General features: G+C 44.2%; 1 protein-coding gene across 2 annotated transcripts in view; it reads right to left on the bottom strand.

Annotated features, from left to right (window-relative positions):
* Window positions 1-5,523: 5,523 nt before the first annotated feature.
* Window positions 5,524-21,060, bottom strand: part of IRAK2 (interleukin 1 receptor associated kinase 2) — a 183,049-nt gene continuing 167,512 nt past the window's right edge. For both annotated transcript variants that reach the window (XM_086939230.1, XM_086939229.1), the window contains exon 13: window positions 5,524-6,314. In XM_086939230.1, the coding sequence (XP_086795356.1) occupies window positions 6,175-6,314 (140 nt within the window). In that variant the 3' untranslated portion in view covers window positions 5,524-6,174. The remainder of the gene's footprint in view (window positions 6,315-21,060) is intronic.

The raw sequence follows: 21,060 nt of genomic DNA, 5'->3' as shown, positions 1-21,060 counted from the left end.
TCTCAGGCTTGGGTGGATCACTTCAGGGCCATTTATAGCCTTGAGGGATAGCTGGAGCATGTAGAAGGCCCACAGACAGACCGTAATCTAACTTTAAGCCTCTCGGAGGTCAGAGCTGCCATTTCCCAATTGCCTTTAAACAAGGCACAAGGGCCTGGTGGGGTACCTGGTGACTAATACAAAGATCATATAGACTTGTGGGCACAGATACTGACACTGCACTTAAACTCTGCTGTATCTAGTCATCTTCTTTCCACATGGTCCCAGTCTACATAGTCCCTGTCGTTTAAAAAGGGCAATAGATCAGACCCGGCGTGTTTCAGATCCATTTTTCTCATAGACTCTGAGGTGACAATTGTTGGCAGGATCTTATTAAATCGCCTCACAGATTGGCCCAAGGCGCGAGGCTTTTTGTCTGACCTCCAGTATGGGTTTTGCCCTGGTCGGGCTACAATAGATCAGACCACGAACCTCTATCTTTTAACCTGCAAGTATATTAAGGTCAAGAAGAGGGCCATCTGGCCTTCATGGATCTCAGCTCCGCCTTTGATACATCATGAACTTCGGCCCATCAAAAATAAAAACAATGAAATATGTAATAGAAGCCCAGCATATCAGAAGGGTGGAAAAGTTCAAGTACCTGGGGATTCAACTGGATTCTGAGCTTAACAGGCACTCGCTCTTTAATCAAAATGTTTCCTCTTTCAGCAGGGCAATATTTGGTGTCAGGGATTTTTCCCGCCAATTTGGGCGCATCCACGTCCAATTGGTTTTGGAGATCTGCAGGGCTAAATGTATCCCCTTACTGTGTTATGGCAGCATAATCTGGGGATACGGCCAGGTTGTTACACTTCAAGTTGCAGAAAATACGTTTTTAAGGAGTCTCTTGGGCGTTTGCCAAAGCACACTACAAAATTGTCCACGAAGAACTAGGTATGGATAACTTAGCTGATCGGCTTTGACCTAATACATTACAACTCTGGAATTCGATCTGGGCAAAGGAGGAGTTGGGTTTTAGTAGCTGCAAGACATCTTACAATTAGACAAGCCCCTATAGATGCCATGGTTGGCGTACTTGGCAGGTAGCTTGTGGGCTATAGGTATGCCGGATAGGTTTGTGAACTCCACAAGCATAACTCGTGTTGATGGAAAATGGGTTGTATCTGCACTTATGGATAAGTTATGGTCAGAACATGAAGATGTTGCCCTAACAAAATACTCCATGCAACATGCTCTGTTGGTGTAAACAGTCAATAACATTGAACCTTATCTGACCGGGGACATACCCTGCCATCTACGCCGATTGTTGACCCATTTTAGGTAAAATTTATTTCACCGACTGATCCTTTTAATCGGGGTGGTTTCAAATACTCAGATCTGCCCCCCCACCCCCCCTGCAACTGCGATAACATCTTGATTAATGACACATTACATGTGGTCATGTTCTGCCCAAAATATAGTTACCTGCGCCACAATTTTATGCGCCCAATTTTATCACCGCTTAGTTTTAACCAAGTTAGACCAGCCTTTCCATTTTTTTTTTTTACAGCTGTTGAATTCACTTTTTTACCTGCTTTTTTCTGGTGCGCTTTCTAGTGGGAGTTTTAAAATATGAATTACTGATATTCTATATATTGTTTTTAAATGAAATGATTTGTCTTTTATGATTTTATCTATAAAATCGAATAAAGATGATCATGAACATCTTAATATAGCAATAAGCAACTGAAAGGTGACCAGTCCAGCTTTGCAAAGGGCTTTCTGCCGCCTGGCAACAAGTGTTAATGCATTTTTTAGTAGCTTCTGTACCATTTGAGCTAGAAACAATTGTTTGTTAAATCTGCAAGTTATGCCGCAAATGATGAACTATGTGGCGAATGTACAACTATGCAAAAATCACTACGGCCGCACAATCCCAGTGGCCCTGCATAAAGGTCACTACTTAGTCTTTAATTCTTTCCACTTGAGGTTACAGCATGGGTGTCAGGCAAAAGCTACATGAAGACTCTGCTCGACGTTCGATTGCTCGATGGTCCAAGAATTAACTTATGTTCAGGTTAAAGTCCCCACCTGATTGTGTTTCCTTTATCAACCAGTTTGAATTTGGTTTGAGGCATAAATCACACTGAGACCTTCCTGCACAACATTCATATGTAAGTTATATTAGCACTCTCTTTAGAATAATCAGATTGTTCGGCCTACCAGAAAGTATAGAAAGATTGCAATAACTACTTTCTTTTGTTAGCATTCTAAGCCTTCCTGGGAAAAATGAAAAGCTAGGTGGGACAGGGACATTGGACCTCTAGGATTGCTTATGAGAATCAAGATGGGTGGAAGAAGGTGGGCTGAGGAGGATGGTTGGCACAGGTTTTATTGCCTTCTGCCGGAGGGCAATAAAAACAATTAATTTCTCTTCTCTATTCCTGGGCCTCTAATCGTGGATTGTTAAATTAAAGCCCTCAGTCGAGGACAATTTTGTTTAGATTGGTGGTACCAACACTAAAGCAATGAATCCGCAGAGAGCAGTACTTTTGTGTTATAAACTATGTGTCCTCTTGAGTCACAATCTTGTTAAATCAGTATATTATCCCTTCAGTTGGTGACTGTTGCATTAGCATAACAACCCTTCCACTTAGGCCTTTACCATGGACTATATGCCCCGCCCCACCTTGGTATTGGTTAAATAGCACCTGGTACAGTTGCCCTCCTTTGGCTATATTGATAATTCAATACAGAAGAATATTGAGAGCTTTACTGAAGACAATGGTATGGCAACAAACTACAAACACTGTTTTTAGGTCTCGCCTGTCGATGCGCATGCGCATCGAGCAAGCGAGACTATGGGGGCTCATCGACTCTTTATCCAACTTGCAAGGAATCGTGGCGATTCCTTGCAGTGCCCGTGACTTTTAAGCTCAATGCGCATGCGCATTGAGCTTAAAAGCGCGTGCACGTCCGTCTTTGTTTACCCGCTCCGCCCCCTCCCCGCCGTCTCGCATTTCCCCTGCCGCATCAAAGGCTTTCACGGCCGGCCGGCCATGCTTTCAGTTTCCCGGCCGGCCGTGTCAATTACATTCCAAAGCCCGCTCTCCCTGCTCCGCCCCCTGCTCCGGCCGTGTCGCATTTCTCCTCCCCCTCCCCTCTCTTCCCTCCGTCTTGTTTGTTATTTTACCCGCTCCGCCCCTCCCCTTCCCGCCGTGTCGCATTTCTCCTACTTCTACCGTGAGGTGAGTACGATTTGTTTCATGCTTCTACACGGAGGCACTGCTACTTTTACTTATGGCATAGGCGGGCTGACGTGTTATAACGATTGCCGTTTGCTACTGAACACCGTCAAAGTCGCTCCAAACGTGTCCTGTGTGGGTCACAACAAGACACTTTCATGAGCGTGTGTTTTCTGCTTTGCATGCTGGTTAAATTAGGCAGTCGGCTTTAGCAAGCGCATGCAGCCTTTTAACTTTTCCTGAGGGCTCATTCTTGTTCTGTGTTCCCATGATGGGCTCCCGAGATCCGCCTGGACCTGCCAGTGTTGTAATGCCGCGTCGGTCTTGGTTGCATCGACGTGCGGTGTGTGTGTGCGCGCAGCTGACGTCACTGGTCCTGGGCCTCCTGCACTGGCAGCGTAATGTCGCCACCCGCAAGGGAGGCACCGTGCAGCTGTTGGCATGGTGCCGCGAACCTCACTGAAAGCGTTAAATACTGCGCATGTCTAGTGGTGCTCATTCAAAAGGATACGTTGCAAGCATACTAGAGTTAAGCGCTTCTTTCGGTTTTTTCGTTTTCCTCAGCACGAAGAAGAAACGTGCTTTTAGGGAGCATTAACCTTTTATGAAACCTAGATGCTTTATTATGTATGTGACTTTGCGACTTTCTTGGCCGCTAGCTGATCAGACTTTATTTTCAGTGGCATTGGCCTACTGTACGTCACCCAGCCCACTTTTTAACATCTACACCGCCGGCGGTGCGTGTAAGTAAAGAGGAGTTAACATTCAGGGCATGTCATCTCACTCTGAGCGGTGCATTGGAGTTCTGTCACTGTGAGTTGAACCCCGTGACGTGTGGGGTTTCAAATGGAACCAATTTTCCCTGCAACAGCACGAATCCTTTCAGTAGGGTTTCCCTTTATCGGATATTTAAAAACGCCTGCTGTGACGGCGTATAGAATGTATTTAATGAGCTGAGAGGTTTATTAATAGATCTTCGAAGTGAGACCATTATTTCTAATTAGTTATTAACCTTTAAATCCCTTATAAGGCAGGTGACCTAATACATTTCACGTCTCATTCGCTGTTCAAGTAATGTGTTTTTAGAGTTGCCGATCTGTGCTACCCCGATGAGGATGTTTGCAGAACCTCATGTGCTAATTTTCACTTTGTTAAACGCTTTCCATCTACGCTATTTCCTGTTCTAATTTCCTGTAATTACTAGCACCCTCACCCTCACCCTCACTCACCCTCACCCTTACTCACCCTCACCCTCACTCACCCTCAACCCCTCACTCACCCTCACTCACCCTCACCCACCCTCACCCACCCTCACCCACCCTCACCCTCAACCCCTCACCCTCACACAGTGCAATAGGTCTCGGAGCATTTGAGTTAGAGCTTTTACAAATGTTTATGGCTTTTTTTTTTAATTCTTTAGCATTGGCTACAGGAAACAAAAATGCTAAAGATTTACAAAAAACCCATAAACAATTCTAAAAGCACTAACTCTAATGCTGCGAGACCTATTGCATTTCCAATGCTTGTTTGGCACGGAACTCTTCCAGATTCACATGTTGGGCATTTTCCCTCATCTAATGGTGTTAGGCCCAGGAGTGTTTTATTTATCGACCCACCCCCCACGGGCGGCGACCTGGGCATAGCCTGCATTACATAGGCAATCGTAAGCCCACAATTCTCCCCTAACTCAGCAACCTCTTTTTTAGATTCATTATTATGTTTTTCACTGGTGGATTCAGAGGTGCACAGAGCAAGGTCTCGAAATATTGCTGACAGAAGGTCCAGGAATAATTGAAAGTGTAATCTGGTCTGATACTGGATTTTGGATTCCGGGTTTACAGTGTTATTCAATGTAGTTGGATAATGTTAAATATTACAGCGTGTGTCCCTGAAACTCTTTGACGCTATTTTATAGTATGGACATAATCTAAGCTTGTCCCTCATTGCCACTAAACTTCGCCCTTAACAATAAACTCCTATTATGCATCCCAAGAGACCATAAGTCTGATTTTTTTTTCTTCTTCTAATAGAATGAGCCATGAAATGTGGAATGCTGAATTCTAGCTGTACAGTTTGTATATCATCGTTTCCTTATTTAATACCATACATGGTTGACTTCGAGATACTGTAATTCCTTTAGTATCTTCCCCCCGACATAATGTGGGTACCTTCCTATAAAAATCGGATTTGTCTCTCCCAAAGTCTGTCAGCTCTCCTATATGCTTGTGGACATGATGGAAGTGCACATATCTCCTTCATTCATTGCCATACAAAGCAGTAATTAAGAAACACAACATCATTGGCGAGACTGGAGCAGCACTTTTTATTTTTTAATGCTCAGAATTTGAAGGCTTAGCTGGCGCATTACTTTTTTTTTATTTAAATACTATAATGCATGATCATCAGTAACCATTTCTTGTAAACAAATATATGTTCCACTAATTTACATAGAAACCACGTCATAGTGTTTATGAATAAATCACAAACAATTTTCTGGTTCCACGGTAATCGAAAAAGTTGTTTGGAAGATTCTGCAGCGGTCTTTGGGTGGATAGTAAGAGTTCCTGAGAGTTGGTGAAAGTATGCCATAGGACAGTGAGTAGAATTTTAGTCCATTTGGTCAGGTGCCACTTTGTGCTTTAGAGAAAGAGCTCAGGATTTTCTGGATGTTTGTGGTCACGGGGAATTCACTCATTTGCACCACTTAAAACAGGAATAGTGTTTTGCCATTTATTCTTTACATGTTTGAACCAAGTTTGTTTTGTCTGCAAATGTCTCACCTCAAATAGGACACTGCCTTCTCGCCCCCCAGGGGTCCCCCATCAGTTATCGTTCTCTTTTTCTCGGAATGAACTGAATTTCTGTGTGTAGACTTCAGTTAAGTCACATTCTACATTTGTAAGGATCATGTCCACCCAGGGCATCTGTCAGCAGATCTACAGAGCACAGTTCATAAGGCGGTGTCCGAAGCTTCATGCGTACTCGTTTCAGAGTTCAGACTGAGCAGCTCAGAGCTGTCTATTTGCCCCTCCTCGTAAAGAGCAATCTTCTGCAGCAACTTTTCCTTTGCATTACTCTTTTTGGACGTTTCTGTTAAAGTGAAACATTAAGGTTTAGCACACTTCATATATGGAGAAGGCATATCCTAAAAACAGTTAAAAGAGCAACGTTTGGCATAAATCAATTCAGAAACAAACAAATTGCAATTCCTCCTTCTAAGATTATCAAGGTGTTTGCTTAAGGTGATGTTATACATATATCCTGCAGTCAGCTCCTATGACTTAAGAGCGCATCTAGATACCGTTTCTAAACTTGATGGAAAATAATTAGTAATCAACAGCACTTCATATGGTAAATATGATGAATACAAAAAGTGGTATTAATAATGTAAAATATACATCAGACGCTTCCCACTGAATTGTTTTGTATCGTGAGGGATGAGAGAATATTAAAAGATGCACTTTGACTGTCATCCTTAATCATTGCTTCCTTCATTAGGTCATTGTTTGAATACTAAAATTAATGAAGGTCATAAGTAAATATAGCTCAAAGTGTTTCGTCACAAGTTTGAATACCAAGACCAACTCAGCCTTCCCTCTTTTCAAAACCAGTAGACTGGGGTGGAGGGGGAGGGACAGGAAGGCGCGCACAGTAGTGGAAAAGTATTGGAAAAGGATGAGAGGAAGTGGTGGGGGGGAGGGGAGTATGGCCATCAGGGGTATTTCGATGTCGACAGAATACCTTGAGGTCTCTGCATCTATACCATTCCGTCATATGAGAATCCAGATTCTCTTCTGCAGGAGTGGTTGAATTCACAACTGCATCTGCAAAGGGGATGATCCAGATCCTCCTCAAATACGCCACAAGTGATAGGGCAAAATTATTGGAAGAGATTAAAAAAAAATCAAATGAAAGAAACAATAGCACAGGAGGAAGAAACATCAACAGTTAATGACCTGCACCAATATATGAAAACGCAGCTTGCAGCACATGAAAATACAATCGAGCAATGCAACTAAGTACATTTGCCTGGGACCAGTGGGATGATGAGTCAGGTAGAACTTGACTTTCGCCAAGAAATTAGATATCCCAAGAAGGCTACTCAATCAAACCAAAAATTTGAACACTGTCCGCACCAGGAACACTTCTGAATCAGAAGTGGACACAGACTCTCAGAGGGAGAATACACAAGTGCAGTACCAAGACCAAGCAATAGTGAAAATAAAAATAAATTCCTGGAGTACCAGGTAATAAGAGAAACGTGGCAGAGAACCTCCCAGCGTACACGTCCTCCACAGCACACAGGAGCAAAACCAGATGGTGCAAGAAATGGCGCGGCAGATCCAGCATCACAAAGAGTGACTTGGAGCAGGTGTGGGGTGCAACAGGAGTTATGGTGGCAGAGTTGACAGTAGTCAATCTTACTGAAAGGATTTTAATGAATGTCGAGAAAGAGGTCCTGAAATAGGTCTGGCTTTCTGCCCTACCTCATGTTTCGTTTACATACAAACACGTTTAGATCTCTATCAATACATCAGGAAACTCAAGCTGATGAAGGATCATATTCTCAATCCCAAGAAAACAGGATCTACTGGGATAGAAACATCAAGACCTACCAACAACCTGACAGGAAATGATTTGCAGGCTTTGATGACACTACATCATTTGGATGAAGCGGCACTAGCCAACTTTAAAAGTTCAATGGATGTTATTATAGAACGAGCAGGGATATGGCAACAGTACCAAGAGCACTTTTAAGGCTAAATCGCACTTTACCCCCAGGCTTCACATGACGCCATAGACTGCTTTCATGAGTGTTACAAAAGATTTGAAGAGGTTGAGAACCAAGAGTCAATGAGGACATAACAGCAAGAATCGGAATATGATAAGGAACAATGGCAAGCAATACTATCACTCACGAATGACAATGCTGTAATTATAAAGCCATCAGCTAAAAGGGGGTAATGTAGTCCTACAAACAAAGGAACAATATTACAAGGAAGCCCGTAGGCTTCATGTTACCAGCTAATCTCGAGAGAGTTTGACTCCAATAGTATAAAAGCATTTTACGATCCACTGCAATTTGAGAGACAGAGTGGTTCTGGACTATTTTGAATATCTATTTCTTCGGTGCGACCATCCAAACTTTTGATCACATTTATAGCTGCCAAGGTTTCAGATTGCTACGAGTGACGTGTTAATAATTTTAGGGAAATTATGAGTTACGTTTCAACGACTATGAGTAACACTTTTTTGCGAGTAAAATCAAGCAATGAAAACGAGGAAAACATAAATATCAGAAATTACACCCATTTGAGCAACGCAACTGTACCACCAAAAGCAAATTTTCATAGCACAGAAAGTCAGTGCAACAGTAGGAGATCATAAACACCTTTTCAGGTTGTCCTCATATGCTATATATGTGTTTTGCATGTCAGATTCCGTTCATTTAAGCTTACTGCAGGATTTTATTTTCTTCAGAAAAATCAGCAGTCCAGCCTGACAAGCCCACAAACAGACAAAAAAAAAAACACCCCACACACTGTGACCTAACATGCCATCTGGAGATCGGACTGCACTGGTGGGAGAACGTCAACTAAAGAGATAGCTGCAACCTCATCTCAGGGGGCAAATCGCCATGGTCTCAGCTGTACCCGGCATGCACTGACAAAAAGCTTGAGTCCGGTTTAGGCTTCATTGAAGCACCAGGGCGGGCCCCCGATCCAGCTCCAAATTATCTATGGATTCTCTCACTGTGGCCAGGCCGGAAACAACCTCTCTCCCGGGCACTGATGCAGGGCCTAGTCAGGTGTACTGTATCCAATCACAGAGGAGACAGCCAAGCAATGAGAGCTGTGTAACAAGCACACCACAGTGATTACTGACGCTCAAAAATGACTTCTGGCACAGCGATCAAAGGAGAATTGTCTGGACCAGCGCTACGAGAGGCTGCATGCAGGCAAAATGTTATCCGGCAACCGCACCTGGTCCCGAGTCACGCAGCATGATCCTTACAGGCTGCAGGCACCAACTACAGTCTGTCCGGCAGCCTCTGCAGATGTACTCACTTGAGAGGCAGCAGGCACAAACCACATACTTCTAGCATTGCATGCACCGGCAAGCCCACTCTTGGCAGAATTAAACATTTTGAAAAGGTCATAACTGGCGCCCATTTCCGCGCCGTGTGCAGCACCACCTATTTATAATTTGCGTCTCGTGTCTCGGCCGGCATGGCTGGGTGAATTAAACATGGATTCAGATTGGAGCCAGAACATACATTTACAAAATGGCAGCCCTGCGTTATTAGCGGTGGTCGCACTTGATTTTGTCCACAGCTGCGGCAGTGAACTTTGGGGTGTTGGTGCTCCTGCCTGTGTCTGTCCATCCTGTTCCACAGTGCCACAGCCTGTAAACGCAACGACTTCGGAGGGAAGGCCCGCCCGGGTCTCGGTAATTGGGCATTCGGAGTCAGTAACTCTCTGACAGCCCGCCGTGCAGGCACTGGTAGCAGGGCAGATGGTAACATTTGTTACACTGAGTCTAAGAGCACAGATTTAACTGTTTACTAACTGTGCTGCTGCTGGCTGCATGTCAAGTCTGCTGCCTGCGGCCCAGGGCGCACACAGGTGTGTGTCTGAGCACCGGCGCCCGCTAGCACCTGGCGTAGTGAGCAGCCAGTTTCAGCGCTGTTAGCAGAGAGTGCGGTCAGTGGCAAAAATGCTTGATAATGCATTTCAGTGCGGTGATGTGTGAACACCACACTGAAATGCGATGGCATCACGCCTGATGTGTGACACTTGGCAGGCCTGCACATTCCAAAGATTCACAAGAATGCCTGGTCACCCCGTTGTATTGTCCAGAGAGAGCCTCCTGGAGATGCCTCGATTGATGTTGATTTTTTTCCTTTTCCCTATGTTAAGGATTTGAGTTCCAACATGGACACTATTTTTTGGCTCATATTGTGTAAAACGCAACAATGTTGTTCTTTTATCCCCCACCGCACCCATGCGACAGCAGAATTTGAGTCCAACCAGAGTGTTGATATGCAAGAAACAGTTTTTCCCCCCCCCAACACCGTAGGAAGTCATTACCCCGGAGGTGTTTGTCGAAAAACCCCACAGCCGAGACAGATCAGCATTGCGGCCGGACTGTCTGACTGAATAAAAGAACAAGCAGTGGAGCTACGAGCACATTGAGATATTAATGCTTTGGAACAATGCGTGCCCAATGAACAGTGTCGTGTTGTACTGCCTATGAGAGAAAAATGTGTTCATCCCCCTAATTTTCTTGGGTCCTGATGAGGCCAAAAATAGTCTGAAGGCCGAAACGCATCTACCATTTTCCCTTTGGTAGAAAGAACACTCCACTTATATAAAAGAGGAAATAATTACCTTTCGTTAAGAGACAGAATAGAAAAGTCTAAGAAAATATCGTGGTCCTTATACCGTCTGTGGTTGGATTTCAAATGTATATGATAGATGAATAAAACCAACAACATGTGTAAAAAGCGATGCATGATTATGTCTGGGAAATGTCAAGAGTGACCACAATAGTGTATACAATTTTGTTTGTTTTTGTGATTTAAAGTCATTTTTGTAGGCTGATGTTTGTCTCATAAAAATTAAAACAAATAATAAGAAAAAGGAAATAAAATAACACCAACAAATAGGTTTTGAAATATATGGTTTTGTGAGTCTTTCAAATAACTTGCCATAATTAAGTTAAATGTTTTGACACATTTATTATGTTTGTTATAAGCATTTATGGTCTAAAGTTACTCCTGCACTCAACTCCTTTCTTGTTTTCCACAATTCAGAAGCTGGAGCAGTGGCAGACTAGGGCCTCTTTGGGGACCCCATTGTGAAAGACCTCTGCAAGTTTGTGACCACCTTCATGTCGCTATATAAAGCCCAACAGTCCATGAAGGTGGTCTTTGGCAAACATGTTTTTGGTGGGGCCGGTAGAAGTATGGGTCACTCTCCTGGCCATCCCTTCTCCTAGGCCTACCAGCAGTACCAAGGAAACCACCTGTAACAGTATCAAAAACTATTTGAAGGATTCTGTCTGGTCCGAGGCTGCAAAGAGAGAGGTTCCTTTAATGGTGCTGCCAATGCCCCAGGTGGACTCTCAGGTAAGAAATAACCTTTCTTCCCTTCCAAACATAGGGGGAATGTTTAAGCCTGTTCCTCCACACGTGGAGAGAACACACAGGGTTGCCTGGGTACTGCAGACTGTCAACAGGCTTCCTGATGGTTTTATGGGGCGCGACTACAGAACAAAAAGCCGGCTCAGATTGCCTTTTTGGAACTGTAGAAAGGTAAAGATGCCTTCAAGGGACTTTGTTCAATCTAAGTTTTGTTATTTAAAATTAATATGAGAAGAACCAATTTATCGTCCTTACAATGAGTGAATCAAAACTGATCAAATTGTGTTGTCAACATGAAACATATAAACAAAGACACAGGGTGTATACGAAAAAAGTGTTTTTATCAAATAATTCATTAAGAAAAATCAGCTTCATATACAGACAAATAAGCGAATAAGATTTTAGGACTGTGGGTACACATAAAAATAAATTGCTAAGTGACTCAACAGAACCTAAAAGACACCTATCCCAAAACACATTGAGTAAAACAAAGCAAGGGATGAAGTGCAAAGTCGACGTTTCGGTTTCTTAGCAGTTATTTGATGAAACCATCCTCAGGACTGTAATCAGTTCAGATCTGTATAGAAATATTGTAGTCTATCGAATGCGGAGACGGCTCATCCAAGTTGGATGTAGCGTCTGAACTTCACTCACATAGGGTTCACGTATTCATGCACAGTAGAATTCATCCAGTGTATGTTAGGTGAATTATTATCAAATTTCTGTTTAAAATCAGAGGTCGATGCACATAATTTGAGCTTAAACGAGCCTGTGAGCAGTCAGAGATCCTGCAGTGTCTTAAGATGCAGCGAGGTGAAGTCAATAACGCGTGTCATCAAAGTGAAGCCACTTTGATGACACGCGTTATTGACTTCACCTCGCTGCATCTTAAGACACTGCAGGATCTCTGACTGCTCACAGGCTCGTTTAAGCTCAAATTATGTGCATCGACCTCTGATTTTAAACAGAAATTTGATAATAATTCACCTAACATACACTGGATGAATTCTACTGTGCATGAATACGTGAACCCTATGTGAGTGAAGTTCAGACGCTACATCCAACTTGGATGAGCCGTCTCCGCATTCGATAGACTACAATATTTCTATACAGATCTGAACTGATTACAGTCCTGAGGATGGTTTCATCAAATAACTGCTAAGAAACCGAAACGTCGACTTTGCACTTCATCCCTTGCTTTGTTTTACTCAATGTGTTTTGGGATAGGTGTCTTTTAGGTTCTGTTGAGTCACTTAGCAATTTATTTTTATGTGTACCCACAGTCCTAAAATCTTATTCGCTTATTTGTCTGTATATGAAGCTGATTTTTCTTAATGAATTATTTGATAAAAACACTTTTTTCGTATACACCCTGTGTCTTTGTTTATATGTTTCATGTTGACAACACAATTTGATCAGTTTTGATTCACTCATTGTAAGGACGATAAATTGGTTCTTCTCATATTAATTTTAAATAACAAAACTTAGATTGAACAAAGTCCCTTGAAGGCATCTTTACCTTTCTATATTTACTTACCCAAGCCCTCAAGGGTATTCCGGGTTGCTCACTTCCTTAATAATTACTTTTTGGAACTGGACATCAATTTTAATAAAACAAGATTTTACCTCTCTCCTGGTCAAAGGAGTCATTGTTCCTTCAGTGCCACACGCTCTGGTTTTCTCAGCAATATATTCCTGGTCTTAAAAAAAAAAAAAGGCAAAGGGATGCATCTGGTGATCAAAGTAAGGGAATTCAATGGCTGAGTGGTCTATTATCACTTCAAGATGGAAGGCCCCCATCTACTGAGAGACATCCTACTACCTGCCGATTGGATGGCCAGGACAGACCTGCAGGATGCTTACTTTACAATCTCATTGAAGGTTCCTACAATTGTGGTGGAAAGGGAAGGTCGTAGCACTTCCTTTTGGGATTTCCTTTGCTCTCTGGTGTGTCACCAAAGTTGAAACCGGTAGTGGAATTAATTCGATGCAGAGGAGTTTGTTTGATAATTTATCTACACATCATTGTGCTCTAGTACACCCAGACAAGGCCTGACTCCAAGAACAGCTGGAGATGGCACACCACAGGACCTTGGCTTCATTATCAACAAACAGAATACATAATTCAGCCCTTCTCAGTCTCTGTGTTTCCTAGGATTTCTCATCTATTTGGTGGATCAGACCTTAAGCCTTCATCACAATAAAGTGTCCATGACCAAGAAGATCTGAGATGTGCTTTAGCGAAGGAGTTAGTCTCGCTCAGATACCTGACCAAAATAGTGGGACTTCTCGCCCGCCCCCCCAGACAGGAGGGATCTTCCAGTCACCCTCTGGCTGACTTCTTATCAGCTATTTGACTAATAGATATTTGGTGCATTAATAACGCATTGCATTCAGGAGCTAATGGTAGTCTCTCTCAGATCAACTATTTCCTCACTCTGGCACACCACCTTCCTCATTTCCCTGAGGTCCAGTCCCTTGCCAGAGGCATCACTGATCACTTCCCATTATCCAGTATTGGGGTATCTCTCATAGATTCACATGCCTGAATCATTCCCCCTTGTCATAGTGGGAGTCCCACGGTACATAAATTACAAAGTAGTAAGTAATAGATTATACCTTTTCATAGGCTATTATGGTAGCAACCATATTTTCTATAGCCTATTAGTCTCCTTTTACAAAAAGAACCAAAGTGAAAACTCAGCCAATCAGCACCCAGCACCCTCTAGAACCTTCCCAAGAGAGACTGAGTCCCCCAGTTTTCACCGCACTTCGTAGTGTAAGGGAGTCTCCCTGAGCTCTGCTCAGTCTACTTCAACTTCTCAGACCACAGTGACCCTCTCATCGTCGATGGTCGACTGTGTTTACCATGTCCACGGTGAGTTCTGGAGGTTCCATACCGTCAATGCTACCCTTGTCGTCAACGAGAGTCAAGACCACATCGTCGACTGAGAAATCGACAATGACGCCACCGTCGACGACGAGACCATAGACGAAAAGACAGTCGACGACGGTGAAAACACTGTCGACGACGACACCGTCGGCGAAATAAATGCTACCAACGACAACTGGGGATGTGGCAACATCAATCCCTATGGCTGTGACAGTACTGTCGACAACAAAGGTTTCACAGTCGACGACAAAACAAACCGTTTCATATACAGGTCCATCAACCCCTTTTCAACAACCTGAGGAGACACCAAAAATGTCTTCTCTTCCTCCTAGCCATCTGTTCGATGTGGAGGATTCTGATGATGGACAGTTAAGGGCTGCACGTAGTCCTTCAGAACTACACATTAAATATCAGAAGGAGGGTGACTACTATGAGGAGGAGGATCAGTATTACCATCAATATCCTGCCCCTCCGGTGCAGTACCAACAATATTTTGAACAGGCCAGGCAACAGTCTATTCAATTCCCTCCAGCTTTAATTATGAACCTTCAGAATATGTTGGCGGACTATAAACGAAGGTTTCCTCCTCAGGAGGATGTTGTAGTGCCTCCTCCACCTCCACAGGAAGCTCCGCCATCACCGATGCCTCCACCTCCGGCCACTCCGATAATACCACCAGTTCCCATCACTCCTCTTCCTCCCAGTCTCTACGTCTGAAGAGGAGCAGGAAGAAGGTGAGCTACCAGACTCCTCTCCACCAGCGGATGAGTGGGATGATTACATAGCATAAACTCCTTCACCGCTACCTCATCATCCTTTGGATTCGCCGCCTAAGGATATCGGAGGATTCCATAATATTATGGACAGGGCCGCTAACCGATTTCATTTACCAATGGTAGGCCATCAATTGGATTGTTTCCTTTATGATTTTAAGGACCAGGAAAGGAAGACTGTCTGGTCAATACCAATCATTGACCATGTCTGGCAAGAAGGGATTAAAGTCATGAAGGTGCCGGCTTCTGTAGTTCCTGTTCTTCCCTGGTTAGATAAAAAATACAGAGGACCAGAAGGCTCTTCGGCATGTCTTACAAGTCACCCTAAACCTGACTCTGATCTCTCAAGCAGCGCAAAGGCACTTGAAAAATCCATCTACCCCTATCCTTTTTCCACCGGACAAGGAAGGCAGACGCCTGGATTCCATTGGATAAAAGTTCTCTTCAATGGCAGGACTTCTAACGCTTTAGCCATTCTAGCCCGTTATGACAGGCAAATATGGTCCGACATTGGTTCAATGAAGGAGGCCATCCCGGTGCCGCTCACTACCCGGCCACGCCAATGACATCTGGCTGCTACTGTCCTCTACACCCTGTGACATAGTATTTCTAACTGAGACCTGGATCAAAGACTCATCCAACCCTGATATCGCCCTAGCTATTCCAACGGGTTACAGATTTACTGGTTTTAGCCGCGAAGGCTCCAAACCAGGAGGAGGAATAGCAGTAATTCTAAGGAATCACCTAAAAATTACCACCAGGAAAATTACTAACACCAAACCTATAGAAGCTCTATACTTCTCTATCGTAGATTCCACCACTGCCATCTCCTCCGGTATATTGGCCTACGTCCTCCTAACTCTCCCCAACCTGCCATCCAAGAGTTACTGGCAATTACAGCAGATCTCTCCCTCAAACACCCTGACTTTATTGTACTGGGAGATTTCAACCATCATGTAGATGTTAGCAGCTGCAACCGCGCTGCCCAACTCCTGGAATCAATGCAAAATCTTAATCTATCACAAAGGGTAACAGGCCCCACTCATACCGCTGGACATACTCTCGACCTCATATTCTCAAACCATGAGAAACTTAAAATCTTCTCCCCTTTACCCCTGACATGGTCTGACCACTACTTAGTACCTTTTGAGACGTCTCTATCCCAAATTATTAAACAAGAATCCGCCATAAGAACTCAAGGCAGAAAATGACACAAACTCTCTCTAACTGCCTTAGAGCAAACTTATTCCACTAGTCTCAACCCTCCTCCGGATGACCTGGACGCCGCAATATGTACACTAAACAATGACCTTACTTCTGCAATAGAAAAAAATAGCCCCACTGCGTCCTCTCACCTCCCATAGACTAAAACATTCTGCTCCATGGTTCACACAAGAACTCAGGGCACAAAGAAGCATGTGCAAAAAGTTAGAACGACTTTGGAGACAGAACTATGACCCAGTAGCCAAGGCGCTCTACAGACAAGGCCTTAAAGAGTTTCGCAAACTCAAACACCATTCCATGAGCACTTCTCTGACACCATTGCCAAAGCAAAGAATTCCACCAAGACCCTTTTCAATATAGTCAAAGACTTCACTCAGCCTAATGCACTTACTGCTCCAGTCCTCATGTCTCAAACATTGTGCGACAATCTTTCAAATTTTTTTGAGAGAAAATTATCAACATTGCAGCTACTATCCGTCAAAACGGTACCGTCAGTACTGAAGATCCCGATACGAATTATAATCTTGCCTTTACAGCATTCCAACCTCTCACTAAGGAACAAGCCACGAAATTATTTCTGGATTGCAAATCAGGCTCACCTCTAGACCCTGCCCCAGCCTTAATCCTGAATGATAGTGCCCCCTTAATCATCAACTCCCTACTTGAAATCTGGAACTCCTCCCTTTCTACCACTGTTGTCCCTGCTGCCTGGAAACACGCATTACTTATCCCTATCCAAAAAAAAGTAGGCATGGACCCTCTTTGTCTGAGCAATTACCGTCCAATTTCACTTCTGCCCAAACCCGCCAAAGTACTAGAGGAGGCAGTTCAACTACAACTATCAGACTACCTGGAATCTAACTCCTTGTTTCATGACACCCAGTCTGGCTTCAGACCGGACTTTAGTACCGAGTCAGCACTACTTGAAGTCTCCTAGTCAATTAGGGAATGCACGGACAGGGGAGAGGAGGCCATGTTGGTCCTCCTCGACCTGTCCGCTGCATTCGATACCATCTCACACGACATACTAGTGACTCGCTTACAAGAGATAGGGATTGGCGGCCCCCCCCCCCCCCCTCCTGTGGGTAAAATCATGTTTAAAAAACAGAACCCAACAAGTGATGCTGGGATCCTTTCTCTCTGCCAAAAAACCACTGACTTGGGGAGTCCCACAGGGCTCCGCCCTAAGCCCCCACCTCTTCAACGTGTACCTTACACCATTGGCAAAGATTGTCGAATCGTGTGGAGTCAAAGTGACCTTCTACGCCGAAAACACCCAATTGGTGTTCTCCTTCAAAGACCACGCTGTTAAATCTTTTGACAACTTTCGCCATTGCATGATAAAGATCGCCTCATGGATGTCCGAGAACAATTTAAAACTCAACACTGATAAGACCGAAGTCTTATTTTTTTAATCAAAAATCACCCCTACCCCCTAATATCTGGTGGCCATCCAAACTATACCCTCCCCCAGTGCCGGTCCCAGCGGCCCGAAACTTAGGATTTCAATTCGACACTTCTCTTTCCTGTAAAGCCCAAATCAGCAAAGTTACCTCTGCCTGCTTTGGGAAGTTACGTATGTTAAAAAAAATCATTCCCTACTTACCGCTTGACTCCCGAAAAACAGTAGTCCATGCCCTGATAACCTCCCATCAAGACTACGCGAATAGCCTGTATGTAGGTGCTCCATCCTACCTCATCAACCAGCTACAGAGAGTTCAGAATGCAGCGGCCAGGTTAATCAACAATAGCCCTTTTCGTCACTCCATCTCACCCCACCTTATCAAACTCCACTGGCTCCCAATAAAAATGCGGATCCAATTCAAAGCCCTGACCTTGGCTTTCAGAGCCCTTAATGACCGTGGCCCTGCATACTTCCGGCGCAGACTGAGGTTCTCACAGTCACAGCGTAACCTCAGATCCAATCATCTACGCTTAATGATATCCCCCCGGTTTCGTCTTACACGTACGGGTGGAAGGGCTTTTGCCGTTGTCACTTCTAAACTCTGGAACCAGCTGCCAACAGAGTTAAGATTCACCACTTCGGAACCCCTCTTCCGGAAAAAAATTAAAGACCTGGTTCTTCTCCCAGATCTAAATACCCCCCCTCGTTTTTTCTTAGATAATGTCTTCAGCGCCGGGACACCTCCGTCGGAGGTAGCTGTGCGCTCTACAAAATACTAAATAAATAATAATAAGGACAAGTTTGTTAAGTTGCTTACTGAAGGAGATCAAGCAGCTTCTGAGATTAGACATAGCTATGGACATTGCCACAACTGGTTTTAGGCAGTTAGCTGGAGCTGCCGTTTTACAGCGTCAAGGATGGTTAAAGGCAACTAATTTCCGTACAGAAGTCCAAACCAAAATATTGGATATGGCCTATGATGGTGAGAGCTTGTTTGGAAGCCATATTGATGTGTCACTTACCGCCATTAAGAAAGACACTGACACAGCTAAGGGTCTGGGTACCCTACAGTACCGCAAAGAGCCCTTTCGAGGAGCCTGCGGTAGGGGCTACTCCAATTATAGAGGAAATTATCAGCGTTCCCAGTCCTATCAAACCTATCAGCTACAACACCGTCAAGGGTATCAACAGTAGTCCTACAGGCAGGCAAATAGCGTTTTTTCTAGATAAGGCTCCAAACGCACACACTGGAGTTCACCCAAAAACCGCCCAATACTCCTCCCAGGCGATCACCCCGCCCCCCCCCCCCCCCCCCCCCCTCACATTCACTTGCTCAGAAAGGAAGCACATGTCATGCTTCAGAAAGGGGCAATAGAAAAGGTCCCTTTTTCCCAACAGAGGAAAGGTTTCAACTCCCCCTTCTTTCTCATTTGCAAAAAGTCAGGAGAGTGGAGGCCTATCGTGGACCTACGAAAATTTAACATATCTAAAGAGCCAAACATTCAGGATGGTTACTCTTTCAGACATCCGCGTCGCCTCAACAAGGGCAATTTCATTACTTCATTGGATCTTGAGGATGCATATTTCCACTTCCCTATTCATCCAAAGCACAGGCAGTTCCTGAGCTTCACAGTGGCTGGTACCCACTATCAATTCAGAGTTCTTCCATTTGGCCTTAAATCTGCTCTGTGGACGTTTACAAAATGCCTGGCTCCAGTGGCAGCAGCCTTGAGAAACAAAGGTCATCAGGTATTCCCTTACCTCGACAACTGGCTGCTAAAGGCACCATCTTCTCGCTTAGTAGAGACAGCAACAAACAATTGCCTCACTCTTTTCCACAAACTGGGTCTCTCGGTCAACTTAAAAAAAATCTTCAACTTACCCAAATCGGATAATGACATTTCTGGGAGCAAGGCTGGACACATCCAAAACAAAGCTCAGAGGAAGGACAAAAGAGGTTAAGAGCTTTGGCACTCAAACTATACAGAAAAAGGGTGTTTCAGTGAGAGTGTTCAAATTTCTACTGGGAGGGAATGCTCTCTTCTGCATTAGATCTTGTATCCCTAACTCTGCTATACATGAGACCTCTTCAAGAGGAATTAGTTTCAATTGATTCAAACCTCAGGCTCCTTTGACGATGTAATCAAGATCACTTCTCAGATGAAGGAAGCCCTCAAGTGGTGGACTCAGACTTCTCATCTCACCCAAGGACAGTCTTTTCTCCCAGTCATTCCAGATTTCATAGTCACAACGGATGCTTCTATGGAAGGATGGGGAGGACACCTCCAGGACCTACAGGTGCATGGAAGATGGTCCTTTGCCCAAAGGCAGATGCACATAAACAGTCTGGAGCTCAAAGCCATTTTTTTATCTCTTCAAGCTTTCCTTCCTCGTATATAAGTATCGTCAGTGTTGATCCGCACGGACAACACCACGAGCATGTTTTATATAAACAAGCAAGGAGGTACAAAATCGCTGACCCGGTCTCAAGATGTGCAGGAGTTGTGGAACTGGTTAACGCTCCATCTCATTTCTCTCACAGCAGAACATGTCCCAGGTCTTCGAAATACCTTGGCGGACACCTTGAGCAGAACGAGTGACAGCTGTCACGAGTGGAAGCTGGAGCAAACACAGCTGGGCAAGATATTTGCAGTCTTGGGGAAACCAACGCTGGACCTATTTGCGACACAGCTAAACTCAAAATGCCAGTTCTTCGCAAGCTGATTCCCTCTCCCGAACTCTCTGGGGAATGCCCTTTTGATGCGTTGGTCAGTGATCTAACACAAAAAGATGATGGATGAAATGTTGAACATTGTCAAACATTCACCCCCAGTCACAGATCTGGGTTTAATCCATCGTTATTTTGCTCATCACGCCACCCCAGTTCAGACATAGCCATATGGTCAGGGATCTATGCTCACGCTTTCCCCCCCATTCCGCTAATACCCAGTGTTCTCACAAAGATGAAATGGAAGCGCTGCCGGATTCTTCTAATAGCCCCTAGGTGGCCCAGACAACACTGGTACACGGAACATCTTCTCTCAGAAGCACAACCCATCCGTCTGCTACTAACACCAACACTGACGAAGAACAGGGGCCAAGTGCGTCACCTGGACCCAGCTTCCCGCTGCAGCTGCATGCGTGGCTCCTGAATTCTTGGAATTTAGAAAGTTAAAGATTTCACAAGATTGCAAGGATATCATTAGCAAATCTAGAGCTGAAAGCACCAATAAGACTTACAAGTTTAAATGGAAACGTTTCTGTGTATGGTGCAAAATTAAGAAGATTGATTCTTTTCTTTCTGCTCCACAAAACATACTACCTTATTTGCTTTCTTTAGCAGAATCTGGTCTAGCACACTCATTAGTCCGAGTTCACCTGGCAGCCATATCAAG

This window comes from Lissotriton vulgaris, chromosome 9 (genome assembly GCF_964263255.1).
Source record: "Lissotriton vulgaris chromosome 9, aLisVul1.2, whole genome shotgun sequence".
Lineage (NCBI taxonomy): Eukaryota > Metazoa > Chordata > Amphibia > Caudata > Salamandridae > Lissotriton > Lissotriton vulgaris.
Note: the sequence above shows the minus strand (reverse complement) of the source record. Positions and strands in the feature narration are given on the sequence as shown.